General features: G+C 36.8%; 1 protein-coding gene across 2 annotated transcripts in view; it reads right to left on the bottom strand.

Annotated features, from left to right (window-relative positions):
• The window catches only part of LPIN1 (lipin 1), a 40295-nt gene that overhangs the window by 13410 nt on the left and 13554 nt on the right, over positions 1-13331 (bottom strand). For both annotated transcript variants that reach the window (XM_009815347.2, XM_059828825.1), the window contains exons 9-15: positions 12016-12203; positions 10691-10784; positions 9234-9303; positions 6316-6408; positions 4813-4889; positions 2653-2797; positions 979-1127 (exon numbers count right to left, since the gene is read on the bottom strand). In XM_009815347.2, coding sequence (XP_009813649.2) covers positions 979-1127; positions 2653-2797; positions 4813-4889; positions 6316-6408; positions 9234-9303; positions 10691-10784; positions 12016-12203 — 816 coding nt within the window. The remainder of the gene's footprint in view (positions 1-978; positions 1128-2652; positions 2798-4812; positions 4890-6315; positions 6409-9233; positions 9304-10690; positions 10785-12015; positions 12204-13331) is intronic.

The raw sequence follows: 13331 nt of genomic DNA, 5'->3' as shown, positions 1-13331 counted from the left end.
TTGTATCTTAGAGAGAAAACATTGGGCAGTGGCTTAGGATTTGCAGTGGTACTGTAAGGTGAAGTGATTCAGTAACTCTCTGGTCAGCTCAACAGCAGAAAGAAGAGCAGATCCCATTCACTTTATTGAAGCTTAAGAAAACAAAGGCGGGGGGGCAATATTAATTTATGTTGGCACAAAAAAAAGTTTGCCCTACAATGGATAAATCACAAGGAAGAAAGGAATTTCAGTTTAAATTAAGTATTTTAATTCACCCCAGATTTCTCTTGGAAATTATTTTTCCTTGTTCTTTTTTCTAATTAGATATAGCTAAGTTTGATTTTGAAAGAAATTGATTTTGAAACAAATCTAAGCATTTCATTTTAAAGGTCAAAAGAAAATGCTTATATTTTTATTACGTGTTTCCCTGTTCCACACACAATTGTTTTCCCCAGTGTTAAATAAATAAATAAATAAAAATCAGCGAGTGAATCATTTTAGTCACTCCAAAATTGTGGGTTTTACCCAAAGTACTAACCTGAAACCTTCCATCAAATTTAATTCTGACATTGATTTGGGAGTCTTGTCTTCTAAACAATAATGCCTCTCACTGGAATGTCCCAGTAATGCTTTTTAAAACAGAATTCACGTGTTTCTTCTTTTTAATGTAGCCAGTGTACTTTGTAAGTGTGATGCAGCAAGAAGGTTATGATTTTGCAGAAGGTCTTCCAATGCTACCCTAAATACTATCATGAAACACCAATAGGTGACAAATAATGGGCACATATGGTAGGCATCTTTATGAAATTAAGAATTCAGCTAATGATTCTTGCATTGTTTGAAAGCCAAATAAAGAAAACCCCACACCCCACCCCACCCCCCCAAAATACTAGAACATGATGATTCTGTGACTCAAAATTCCCTGTTAATTACTTTTTCCTTTAGTCCCAAGGACAACTTGTCCTTGCAGATAAAGCTTCTACCTGTTCATGAACTCACCGTGTAATTGTTCCATCAATGTCAGAAATAACAACTTTATCATCCCAATTCCATAGGTAAATGGTGCCTTCGCAGCGGCAAGTGCCTTGGTACTGTGTTGTAACACTAAAGGTCACATCATTGGGGCCATTCTTGAGCTTTAAGCTTTTCTGCAAGACGTTATCAGCAAGATAATCAACAAACTGAGCATGTGAAATGGACACAGTGCAAACAAAGCCACAGATGATCATTGCCTTGGTCACATTGAATCTTATTGCTTTCAGCAGAGCTATTGTCTAAATAGTGATAACAGAGGTTTGCCCTCTGTGCTGTACATTAAGCATTGATTTATAGAGCAGAACAAAACAAACAAACAAAAATCTGTTTCACAGTCAGGGATATAAAAAAAAAAAAATCCCAAAAAGTTCACATAAACAATAACAAATTGTGGAATAGGGACTATCTATGGGAGTTTTCCATTTTGAGATATAGACACACATGCAGAGAGAAACGTGGGTAACACGGAGTTCCATGAACTCTAATTAAGAGTGTTTGTATGGGGATTTGTGTTCTATGGTATTACATCTCATAGGTCATATGGCATGAGAGGTGTATTATTATCTCTATTACCCTTCAGTCTCCACCAAATTTCCTTAACTATCCCACTTCTCTGCCCTACCCTTCCACCGTCTCCTGTGTCACTTAGCGACATGCTGGGCAAGAGACTATGGATTTGATTTTATTTGTGGACCTAACCATTTATTTTCAGAAAACCTGCAGCAGTTTAATACTTCAAGTGTCTCTTTTTCTTAATTATATTTCACTGCAATTTTTCAGTTAGTTAAAAAGTGAAAAGGAGGTGGGAATGCAGAACAACTGATGGGTAACTGATGAGTCTCACCCACTGTTTCATCAAAAAACCAATCTAAAAGTAGTTTTAGCTTCAGTTGATTTCTGTGAGGTTTCTAAATCTGAAAAAGTATCGGTATATTTGTGTAACCCTTACTTTCTGATAGCTAGACAAAATTACCAACACATCCCATCTGTCCCTTGGGAAAAATTCTACATTTCTTACAAACTATTCAGGCAGTGAGTGATGGGCTGTACGCCTTGTGTGGGTTTCCTTCAGAAAACTAATTGGCTGTAGGTAAGACGACAAAAAGTATTTCCCTAAAGTAGCCCATTTTTCCAGATCAAATTGGAATATGCAGAACACAAAACTGTAACAGTTTTGTCACCATTAGTCAAAACACCTCTGTCACAGAGGAAGAGAATTGGCTCTCAAGATATTAATAGCCTGGCCTCATAGTAAATTCACAAGCAGCTCTTTCAGAAGTTAGTAACACAAAATAGTATTTATGTAAAATATGACTGTCTGCCTATGAATAAGGGGAAAAGAAAGGAGAGGATGAAGAAGGAAAAAAAAAAAAAGAAGAGAGGCCTGTGGGTTGACATATACACATTATACATACTACAAAAAGGACATGGTTCCAGTACACTTATTCAGGTGACAAATACAACATTCATGGTTAATACTGAAAAGAGAAGGGAAAAGATCTTTTTGAAAATATAACGATAGAGAATTAAATGCAATACATAAGAGCTAATTCAGCTTTGCAAGCCTGCCTGAGTAACAGTATTGTTCATGTTGTATTAGAAATGACATTTCAGGACAAGGATGTAAAATTAACTCACCAGCTGGTCAGAAGTGAGTCGAAGTGTTTTTTTGTAACTGATTGCAGACAATAATGAGAGATGACTTGAGTTGGTTTGTAATGACCCGAGGTTTTGTTTGGCAGCTCTAGGGTCTTCATCGCTTGAAGAAGATTCATCTTTTATTCTGGAACATTGCACACACAGAAAATGATGCTATCACGTCAGTAAATGCATCTCAGTATCCATTAAAAATGCATTAAGAGTGAGTCACCAAGTAAGCCATTGATTCTCTGCTCCTAAGTACTGTCTCACAGGAGGTCATTCACATCATGGCTTTAAATGTATCAATGAAATGCTGAAATTTCATTCACGCATGTTCCCCATTAGTCATACTTGGATTGTTCTAGTCATTCACTTGTCTATAAGCTACTTTTCATTAATTTACATCTGTTTAAATTTAAATAATGTGCCATATTGACTCAAAAGTCTCACCGTGGTAAAAAAAAATACTACGCATTAGATACTGTAACTACAAAGGTTCCTCACTTCTCAGATTAGGAAAGAGGGGTTTGCTATGCTGGCTTTCTTTTCCCCCCTCTCCCCCCTCCCCCAAAGAATTTATCAATTCATAAAAAAAATTCAGGTGATGGAAATTTTATTAGCTCCTTCTCTTTCAACAAGCAGCTTCAGATCATTGGATTATTCTTTTCCAGGATTTGCAGGATTACCCCATTGAGGATATGATGATGAAAAGTCAGAAAACCTGAGCTCCTTTACACAATTCTGTTTAAATACACAAGTGTAATTTTTTTTTTTCCCCTGCCACAACCACTTTTTCAGAAATTTGTTATGGATATTTTTCTTCAGAGAGAAAGTTCTCCTAACAGTAAACAAATCTATCACCTTAGGTGGAAGGTAAAAAATCCTTTCAGATCCTATAAATCTCATCAGCATTTGGGCTCTTACTTCGATCACACCTGGATGTTGTTTGATGTTAGGAAGTCTTAACCCATTATCCATGTACCTCATGTCATGACTAGCAACATTTAAAAGCCTATCTTATCCTTTGTAACATCGGATCTCAAAAGCTTTACTCAACATCCCACTTGTCACATTCTGCTTGCAAGCAATAAACTCTTAATAACAGTTTTCTAAGGTCAGTTAAAAATTAAACAAAGAATGCCAATTACAGAATCTAGTCGGCTTGAAGTCTTAATCCGACTTTAAAGCTTATCTTTAAACAACCATGTAAGAAACAGACCTAAATGTCACTTGTCCTTAAAAGGAAAATCAGCCTTTCTGATTTATTCTGTCTCTCTCACAAACTCAGAGAGGCAACTGAGATAACAGCTAGTCTCCTACAGAATGACGAATCCTCCTTTCAGCACATTTTCCTGGACTGCAACTGCTGACCTCCAGAAAAAATGACAGTTAATGCCTTTTTGTTTCATAAATGTGATCCTTGAACTTAACTTAATGAGCATAAAGCATATTTGAATCTGGCCTTTTCAGCTCTAAGTGCAGACAGCACACAGACGGGCTGTCTTTACAGTAAAATCTGTATGTACAGAAAAGGGACAAAGTAGGAGAGCTGTCCCTGGCTAACCCATCTCTCCAAAGCAAGTTAAAGCTCATTTTAGAATCCTGAAGGACAAATTCTGGCCATGCCATATGATTAGTTTGGAGCACGAGAAGGAAGAGACTTCTGCTATCCTTGAAAGAAGTAATAGAACACCATGACTATTGACTGTGAGAAAAAACTCTGGGAAGTCTTAGGCCCCCAAACTTCCCAATATATGCAGGAACAAATTAAGTTGTCAGGCCATAAATAAGTAAATCAGAAATTTTAGCAACTGGGATCTGACAACAGCATGGGGTCATCCATGATGTTCCCTTGAAAATTCTAGAGAGATAGATAAAGCTTCGGAGAACTGCTCCAATTATTGTTTGTTTTCAAGGGGCTGGAATGTGTGTCACGGAGCCGCCAGGCAAACCACAGAAATGCCAGAATGCACTCGTAAGGTCTGCAACTCTGCTGTAGGTAGAGCCTTCCTATCTGTGCTTATTTGGTGCAATGAATAACAAATTAAACATATTTTACTGACACAGTATTTCTTTGTTCAAATGTAGGAGGTAGCTTGCTTTCATTTTTAAATGGTAACTCCTGCTCCTTTCAGGTACGGATAATTTTGGGGGTACCTGTTTGCCATGCTCATCTGTGAAGAGTCTTCTCCTGTAAGTCCACTCCCACTCATACCTTGTTCTGGCTTTGTTTCCTGTAAAAATACAAGTATGAGAAGCTGTGCATCTCCTGTTGGGCAGACAGCAAATGTACTTAGAAAAATATTTGAAAACCAAATTCTGTCTTGTACCGACATGGTAAAACTCAACAGCATGTTTGTTTCCTTTGCCTGTAGGCTAAGTAAAACTGCGCGGTTTTCTTAAAGAATAAAGGCTGAACAAAGAACTAAAAATTGCAAATATAAAACTCAGAAGAAGAATTAAGATTTAGTTTTGCATGGAAGAAGTACAGAAATATCAGATTTCACATCTAATACCGTTGAAGTTCTGGGATCAATCCCATAACTACTCAGTTCATGTACCTCAAATAGCTAGATTTCACCTGAAAAAGCAAAGTATGACTCTGGAGAAGAAAACAATTACCTTTCATAGAATCATTAAAATCTTTAATCCAATAAAACTTTCCAAACTGCTTTTACCTTGAGTAGATGCTAAGCTCTATCAGTTTCATCCCACAAGATTTTTAAATAGTGAATGGTTTTATGAGACACACAAACAAACACCACCACCTCCCCTTATCCATTTATAGCTGCCACAGCCCAAGAGATACTATGAATTGATAAATTCTTCCAAATACTTCCACTCAGAGAGAAATTCTAAAAACTTCAACAAACTGTAAAAACTAAAATCTCGTGCTCCGAAGCCCACACCCACAGACCACTACAATGGTTATTTCATGCAAGGCTAAAAAAGTTCATCGACTGAGGCACAACTATAAAAATGTATTAGAAGTCATTTTCTCCCCTCAAGTACTAATGCTTCAGTAGTATAAATTAATATGAAGAGGTTTTATTAGCCAACTTTAAAGATTAAATATGTCTAGACAGGAGATCAATATTTCATATAAAGTTCTGCTTTTTTCACTGTTCTTTAATGTTCATCCATGGCTTTAAGACTGTTACCACAAACTTTTAATGCTCAGAAATGAAATTCAAAGAGACTTTAAAACTAATATATAGTCAGTTCTCCATCTTGGATTTTTCTTAATTTTACAGCTCACACTACTCATAAATACATCTGTTCTTCAACTATCAAAAGAAAGCTGCAGAAAGGTAGGTAGTCTGCAAGAAAACATAAAATTAGTGGCATAACTCTTCGATTCTAGGTTCCCAAACACAGGCTTAATCCATTAGATAATACTGCCTCAGGTTTGTTAAATGAAGATAAATGCAGAATCAAAACACTGCAGGCAAATGTTCCAGGTAGGGTCTGATCCAAAGCTTTCTGAAGTCAAAAGAAGTCAGACTTTAGACCCTGTTTCCACATCTTTTAATGTGTATATCCTCGGTCAAATTGAATATTGAGTTATTCTCAGAAGCAAAGTTCTGAGGGATGAATATGGAGGTATCCAGCCTTCCCACTGCAGCCAGAAGGAAACTCTGCTTGCTTCTTAAAACTTACCTCTTTAATAGTGCTGTTCCTCCCTCGCCATGAAAACCACCACCTTCCACCTTTTTTCGGCATCTTGTCCCTCATTATAGATTCCACAGTGGCCTGTGATAAATGGATGGTAACATAAAAAAAACCCAAAACAAAGGACAACCTGATATATGTAAATGAAAGAAAGTGTCAAACACACAATTTTAACTGATAATAAATAGAATAAAAGTAAACATACTGTCTGTGGACCGTAAATTCTACTAAAGCAAAATCTAATGGTATCCAGAGCTGCTCTGAAGTAACTTAAGCATGAATACTTATGGTATTTTTAAAAGGAAAATGAAAAAGAGATAAAAATCAAAGAAGAAAAAAAAAGCATAAATAGATATTAGTATAATGCCTAGAATGGAGGACCTACTGTTTTTAAGTTGAAGTTACTTAGCAGAAATTATATTAAAAAAAGAAAAATATCACTTCCTGAAGGAGCTCTCATGCAAAACAGTAACAAACCCACATGCAAGATGGTTATTCTCATTTCAAAATAACTGCAAAGTTTATATTTAATCACCAGTTTGGAAAAAAGCAAGTAAGTTACTAGCTTTTATGAGTTTAGTATGATGCTATGAATTTGACTGACAATGTTAGAATTAGTTTTTTTTAAACCCTGGCTACTTTTCGTTGGTTATATATACCAGACCTCAGTAGAGACAAGCTTCTTTCAATACCCGTAATGACTGGAGCCTTATGCATTGTAACAAGGAGAGCTGAATTCTTTCACTCAGAGAGCAATCAAAAGGCGAAAGGGGAATATATTACAGTAAAGGTGGTCACAGTGTTTGGTATGCCCTGGAATAGCTTAGCCACTGGCTTTCTGAGATGATAGCCTCCACTGTAAGCAAAGTCACCAAAATAAAACTGTGACGTTGATTAGTGATTTAAAAAAAAAAAAAAAATATTCCAAGAATTCTTAGCAGTTAAAAGAGAGGGTTGAGTTCACCTAATGTATGGGACATCCCTTTTCTCAGTTTTTCCGTAGGTTCTTTTCACTATACTATCTAAAATATATGAGAAAAGAAAGAAATGATAGAGGAATTAATTTGAGCAAATAAGTTGAGAACTTTTTAAACAAAGAAAAACAAGGGGCAGACAGAGCTACTGAGAACAGAATGCTACTGTTGAGAACGATGGCTACAATTTAAGGAGGTTCTCAAACATATGGACAACTTCAAGCAGATGTCCTATTGACTTTGAGCAAGATAATTCACACGCTTACAATTAGACATGCGTTTAAGTGTATTTTGCAGAACATGAGTGATTTTTTCGCAAAAACTCCAGTTTTCAATCACTTCATAAAGCCTGTTTTGATAAAGTATCTTTGCATTTCGATTCCTTAGCTCCATTATTACACCAAATCAAAACTCTAATTAACAAGTCATTAAGAAAACCAGTAGGATGACTGGTAGCATAAACGAGTAATTTTAGTTTCAGAGGTACAGTTCAGTCAAGTAAACCTTTCCAATAATACAGACTGTTCCAACTATATATACCGGCTTCTCCACTAAATTAAACTTGTCCTGTCTAGAAAGTTATCAGCATCCAGAATATAAGTTAACCATTAAAAAAATGAAAACACTCAACTTCACACTCATAGAAGACTTGGCTTAACTGATAACCTATATGAATAATGGCGTAACCATAATACTGTTGCAAGAATTGCCATTTCCCTTACCTTAATGGAAAAATATTTCATACCAATTCTTTCCATTTACCCATCCTAGGCAAAACCCAAAACATCTGGCTCGGGCATCAAAGTGTTTAACTAAAAATGCAGTTACCTTGCATTATCTGTATTGCCATTGAAGACCCAATAGGCACCTACCAAGGTCTGAATCACTCTGTGGAAGAGCCCAGCAAATACAGAATAAGACAAACACACACCTTCTGTAGGCATTTAAGTTCCATGGGATGAATCCCACCTTTGATGATTACTAGAATATTTGCAGTAAAGCACAAAACATCTGGCTCTGTGACATCCTTGAAATTCAAGCCAGGTTTACCAGAAGTTTGGGACTTTTAGGATCAATTTACTTTATATTGCACACTACAGCAAAGTTACGCGTGACTGCTTATGTAGGTAATGTGGCACTAAGAAAGAACACAGTGGTAGAGAGTATTCCGGGCTTTGAAGAAATTTTTATTCCACATTCATGGCAATAGGGACAGCATTTGAATTCACATAGATTAAACCCAAAGACATGTGTAGTGCTGCAAATGGCAGAAGGTTCCAAAATCTACTGAATCCATGGCTAACCAGGATACAAAATAGTGCCAATGGTGATACTAGTTCTTTATATTCATTTACAGTAGTGTGTATTTCTGTCCTGTGGCACCAGGTCACATGGAATTGGATTAAGTTTATCAATGCATTTAATATAAGCCAACATATATAGCTGTCACATAGTCGTAGCTATCTGCCACTACCTACCTGGGTTGCTTATGAACAACCGACAGAGAAAAAGAAAACTAGCAAGCTACAGGCCTTCCTTATCTAGTAGTGAAAGCTTATTCACTGAGGTTAAAACTCCTGGCCTCTATTTTTATTTGATAATATATGCTGTATACAGATAACATGGAAAGCAGTCACCAAGTATTCAGCTACAGCAAACACTAACATGAGTCAATATAATTTATGTTTACGATCCATATTAATGAAGGAAAACAAGAAGTTTTCCTTCTTCAAAACTTTTATAATGATCTTAGCCTAGCAAATAAACACTATTCACAGACCAAATTTAGCCCTTAGCATAAGCTAGATGAATGGTTATGTGTGGACAGATATTACTGATGTGCAGATTCTCTTGTACAACAACGCTCTTCCCTGCCTTAATAAATGGCAGAATGTCACATCTCCTCTGACCAACCTTCATGTTCAATCTCACCTTTGGCAAAGGTTTCTGGAATGCCTGCATTGCCAGCAGAAGGGGACCAGCCGTCGTCCAGTTGTAGTACCTGGGCATGCAAAAGAGGCGATTACTGCGTTTTGTAATCCCAAGGTTCCAATTCACAATCTATCTAGTATTTATCATGTGGCAGGTTAAAGCCATGAAGCCTCTTTAGCACAGGGCAAACTCTGGCCTACACCAGTAATAGCAGACCCAGCTTATTCCACAGTACGTTCACAGGTATTTACAGCATATACTTTTCAAGGTATGCAAGAGAAGCCAGGTGCTTAAGTAGAAAGGGTATTTGTCATACATTCCTCATGTCCTTACTATACCTCATTATCACAGCATGAGCTACATTTTTTACAAGCTGTTTTCACTGTTTTTCCATCAAGGAACTACATGAAAGTTAGGGGCCATAGTCTGTAGCATGTCAAGCTTCTGCTATTATGTGCTGAACATGGGTGAACTCTTGTTACAGACAGTAGGACAAACACAGTATTATCATCCATCTGCCTAGAGAAGCTGAAGCGCACATGACATCCAGAGAACATGACAGTAAGATCCTCACTAAGTACTCCTCTCTTCCCAACGCATCAGTAGGGAGGTTAACACCACCATCAAATTCAGAGAACTACGGCAGGGAAGCAGTAAGTGACTCACCTCAGACCACAGAGAGGGTCAGGTATGAAGCCATAACATACATGATACAAACTATCACATAAGGATGCATTAGCCATGTCAGATTTGTATAAACAATGTCTATAACTAAGGGTAGCCTAACCTCTAAGTACAGCACAATGCCACAATCTCTTCTCTACTCTGTAACTTTGTATGCCAGGTACAAGGAGCTCTCAAGTTAAAACATCCTCCAAAAAGCTGCATCTAGCATAGACCATAGTGCTGCACTGCTGCCAGCAATATAAACACATGAAATAATGTCTTAGCCTTGCAGAAATACAAGTCTCATACTCAGTGGGTGAAGTTTGACAAATCTTGAAAAGCAATGCCTCCATAGAGGCGTATTAGCAAAATATTCAGTATATACAGACAAACTGCTGGGTACAGAGTGCTTGCAAGCAGACTGCCATATCCCCGTAAATATCAATTATTTAAACTGGCTCAGGGCAAGCCTTAGCAAATTCACATCCTATTTCACTTCTACTCTGCCAACTGAATGTGAACACTATTAGCATTTAATACTAGCTTCTCGAAATTCAGATTGTGGTGTTAGCTGTAACAGGTCATCTGAAACTGCTCTTTACTTTCTATTTAAAGGAGGAAAAGTAACTAGAAGAGCCTGAATTCACTGGAGAGTTGACTCTTTCTGGATTAACCTAAGCTATGAACATTCAAAACCTATTTTTCAGCTGAACTGATATAACGCATTGAAGTGCCACAGAAGTGTTTTTGCTACAACAGTGAAATATTTTTTTCCTGAAATATATACTTACTTATTTCCAATCTTAACCACGAGGTTAGGGTCATCAATGATAGCAGGATTGTCCACAAACTGCTGATATGTTACTGCATGTTCTAAGAATTCTTCTGTGGGGGGAAAAAATTACTTATGTAAAGCACGCATTTACAGATGCCTGGGATGGGCCAAACTAAACCTCTTACCATCTCTCAGACACATAGGTTTCACATTCAGGGTCAGCCCTTCATTACTAGGGTGCTGAGATCAGCAGTAATATGGAAGCAAGATGTTCAAAAACTCTCAACCTCAGAAGATGCTGACGGTTTCTTTGTTAGCTGCTGGCTGTCTTTCCACTTCAAAATACAAGCTAAGGGAAAGCTCAGGGATGGAACTGTGAGGAAGGAAAATCAGGCTTCTAAGCAAGGCAAGGAAGTACTGATCCTCTGTTTAAGTTAGGAGAAGGAAATGATGGGCTCAACGTATATGTAAACCCACAGGCACAAATTCAATGATCACTTGTAAGGCCTACAGCAAAGTGAAAATGTCTATAAATACCCTTCCACTGGCTGTGACTCCTTTCACAAAATCTATGTAACTTACAAGTGATTCAGATAACAATACCATTCCAGTAAATCACAGTATATTTGAAATGTTTTAATAACTAGCTTCTGAACAGCAATCAGTGTAGCATCAGGTTCATATGTTTTTATGACGCCATATTACTGCAGAAACTGCAACTGCAAGTCTTAACACATTTATCTTCACATTATGCTGCTGAAAGTTTAAAGCACAGACCATTGTAAATCATAGAATCATTTAGGTTGGAAAAGACCTTTAAGATCATCAAGTCCAACCATAGACCTAACCCTGCCAAGTCCACCACTAAACCATGTCCCTAAATGATTTATTCAGAAGTCACACAAGAAACTGGAGGTAGAGCAGGTACTCAGGTTAAAGTTTCCAACTCGCCCTCCTAGTGTCGCCATTTACAGACTACCTTTTTCATTGCCTACACCAACAGCTGTGAATTTCCTAACTATACACTGTATCAAGTGGCAAAAGTACCATTAACACTACTGTGATACAAAACATAGTACTACCAAGAAATAAAAATACCAATAAAGTACTTTAAAAATAATTAGTATATAGTGGATTATTAAAATGTGTTAAAAATCGTAAGTCCTATATAAGTCTACTATTTTAAGTATGAAAAAATTCTAGGAAGCATCATTACAGGGACATTATTTATCTTCTCAACACATTCTTAAGTACAGCCACAGGAGGGCACTGCTTCCTTGGTCTAGGATGCTAAAACTTGGCTGACAGCACATGCGTGTAATTCAGAAAGTCATTCTGTACCTTTGGTTATTTCTTTGTTGTCAGTAAGGCCTCCACAGAGAGAAATGGCAATGGAGGGCAAATCTCGAATTCCATCCGAGGTGCTTTCAGCTCCACTGTCAACACCTGAACTCGCGACAGACTGTGGAGACTGGCTGGCAGACCATGGCCCTGTGTCATTCGTGTTCTTGTTTTGGACATTATCCCCACTGGAAAAGAAAAAGCAGGAATTCAGTCTTCATGTATTCGTTCCCAAATCTGCTCCCTTCAACACACACTGTTTATATCTGACACCCACTTAGGAAAAAAGAAAGAAAAAAAAATTGCTTGGTTTTGCCATAAAATTTAAACAAAGTAACATAGGCCTCATGTACCCTCAACTATTAGATTGCTTCTACTTACTTGCCTGAACTAGGCATGTATAATTATAGCTTCACTTATTTACAAGAGATAGGAAAAACAAGACAACTGTACAATCTTGGTAGACAAAATAATGCTACTATAAGCAGAGTTTATATTAGTAGAACTATTCCCACACAGGAACAAGAATAAACATACTAGTTTATTATTTTATTTATATTAATTATATAAATGCATAGCTAAACCCAAAACAAACGATGTGTATGTTTGTGTATTTATATGTCATGTATATATAAATAAAATACTCTACATATAAACTACTAGGATTAAAATTTTAAGAAACAATAAGTTATTATACCCACTTAAAATCTGTGTATAGTTGCAATCACTATTACAAAGTGCAGGCTCATCAAACTCTGCTTTCCATTCCAATTTATATGAATGCATTTGAGAAAGGAATTTTCAGTCCAACTTTTTTCTTCATATTACTGATCTTTCTCAGTGTTATTGAAATGCTAATATTACGACAGGTGAGTTTAAGCAAGTAAGAAAGAAAAATAAAATATGATGGTATGATGTGGAAAGATGACTATAAATTTTATAAGAGGGTCTAATAAAGATAGGAACAAGTTAGAAATTGTATGTTCAGGGTGCAGTATATTCATAAATAGATCTGTCATGCATCTTCCAAAAATTGTTTTCTAACATTCATATTTATAGGTGAACACTCACAGTAGAACAACATTTAGAGCAATAATTTTGTGCTAATACCATTAACAGTAAGGTATGTTCTTCACAGTAATAAGCGAGGACATGGGGATAAATATATCCCAAGGCCAACTACTCTCCCAGGGCATGTGAGTAACACTCACAAACATCAGTGTGCATTACATAACAATCCACAATCAATATATGATGCTTAATTGACCAAAATAGAAAATCAGTTTCAAGCACACTTCTCGGGCCCAAATGCAGAG

Source organism: Gavia stellata, chromosome 2 (genome assembly GCF_030936135.1).
Source record: "Gavia stellata isolate bGavSte3 chromosome 2, bGavSte3.hap2, whole genome shotgun sequence".
NCBI lineage: Eukaryota > Metazoa > Chordata > Aves > Gaviiformes > Gaviidae > Gavia > Gavia stellata.
This window is presented reverse-complemented; position numbering and strand designations above follow the sequence as displayed.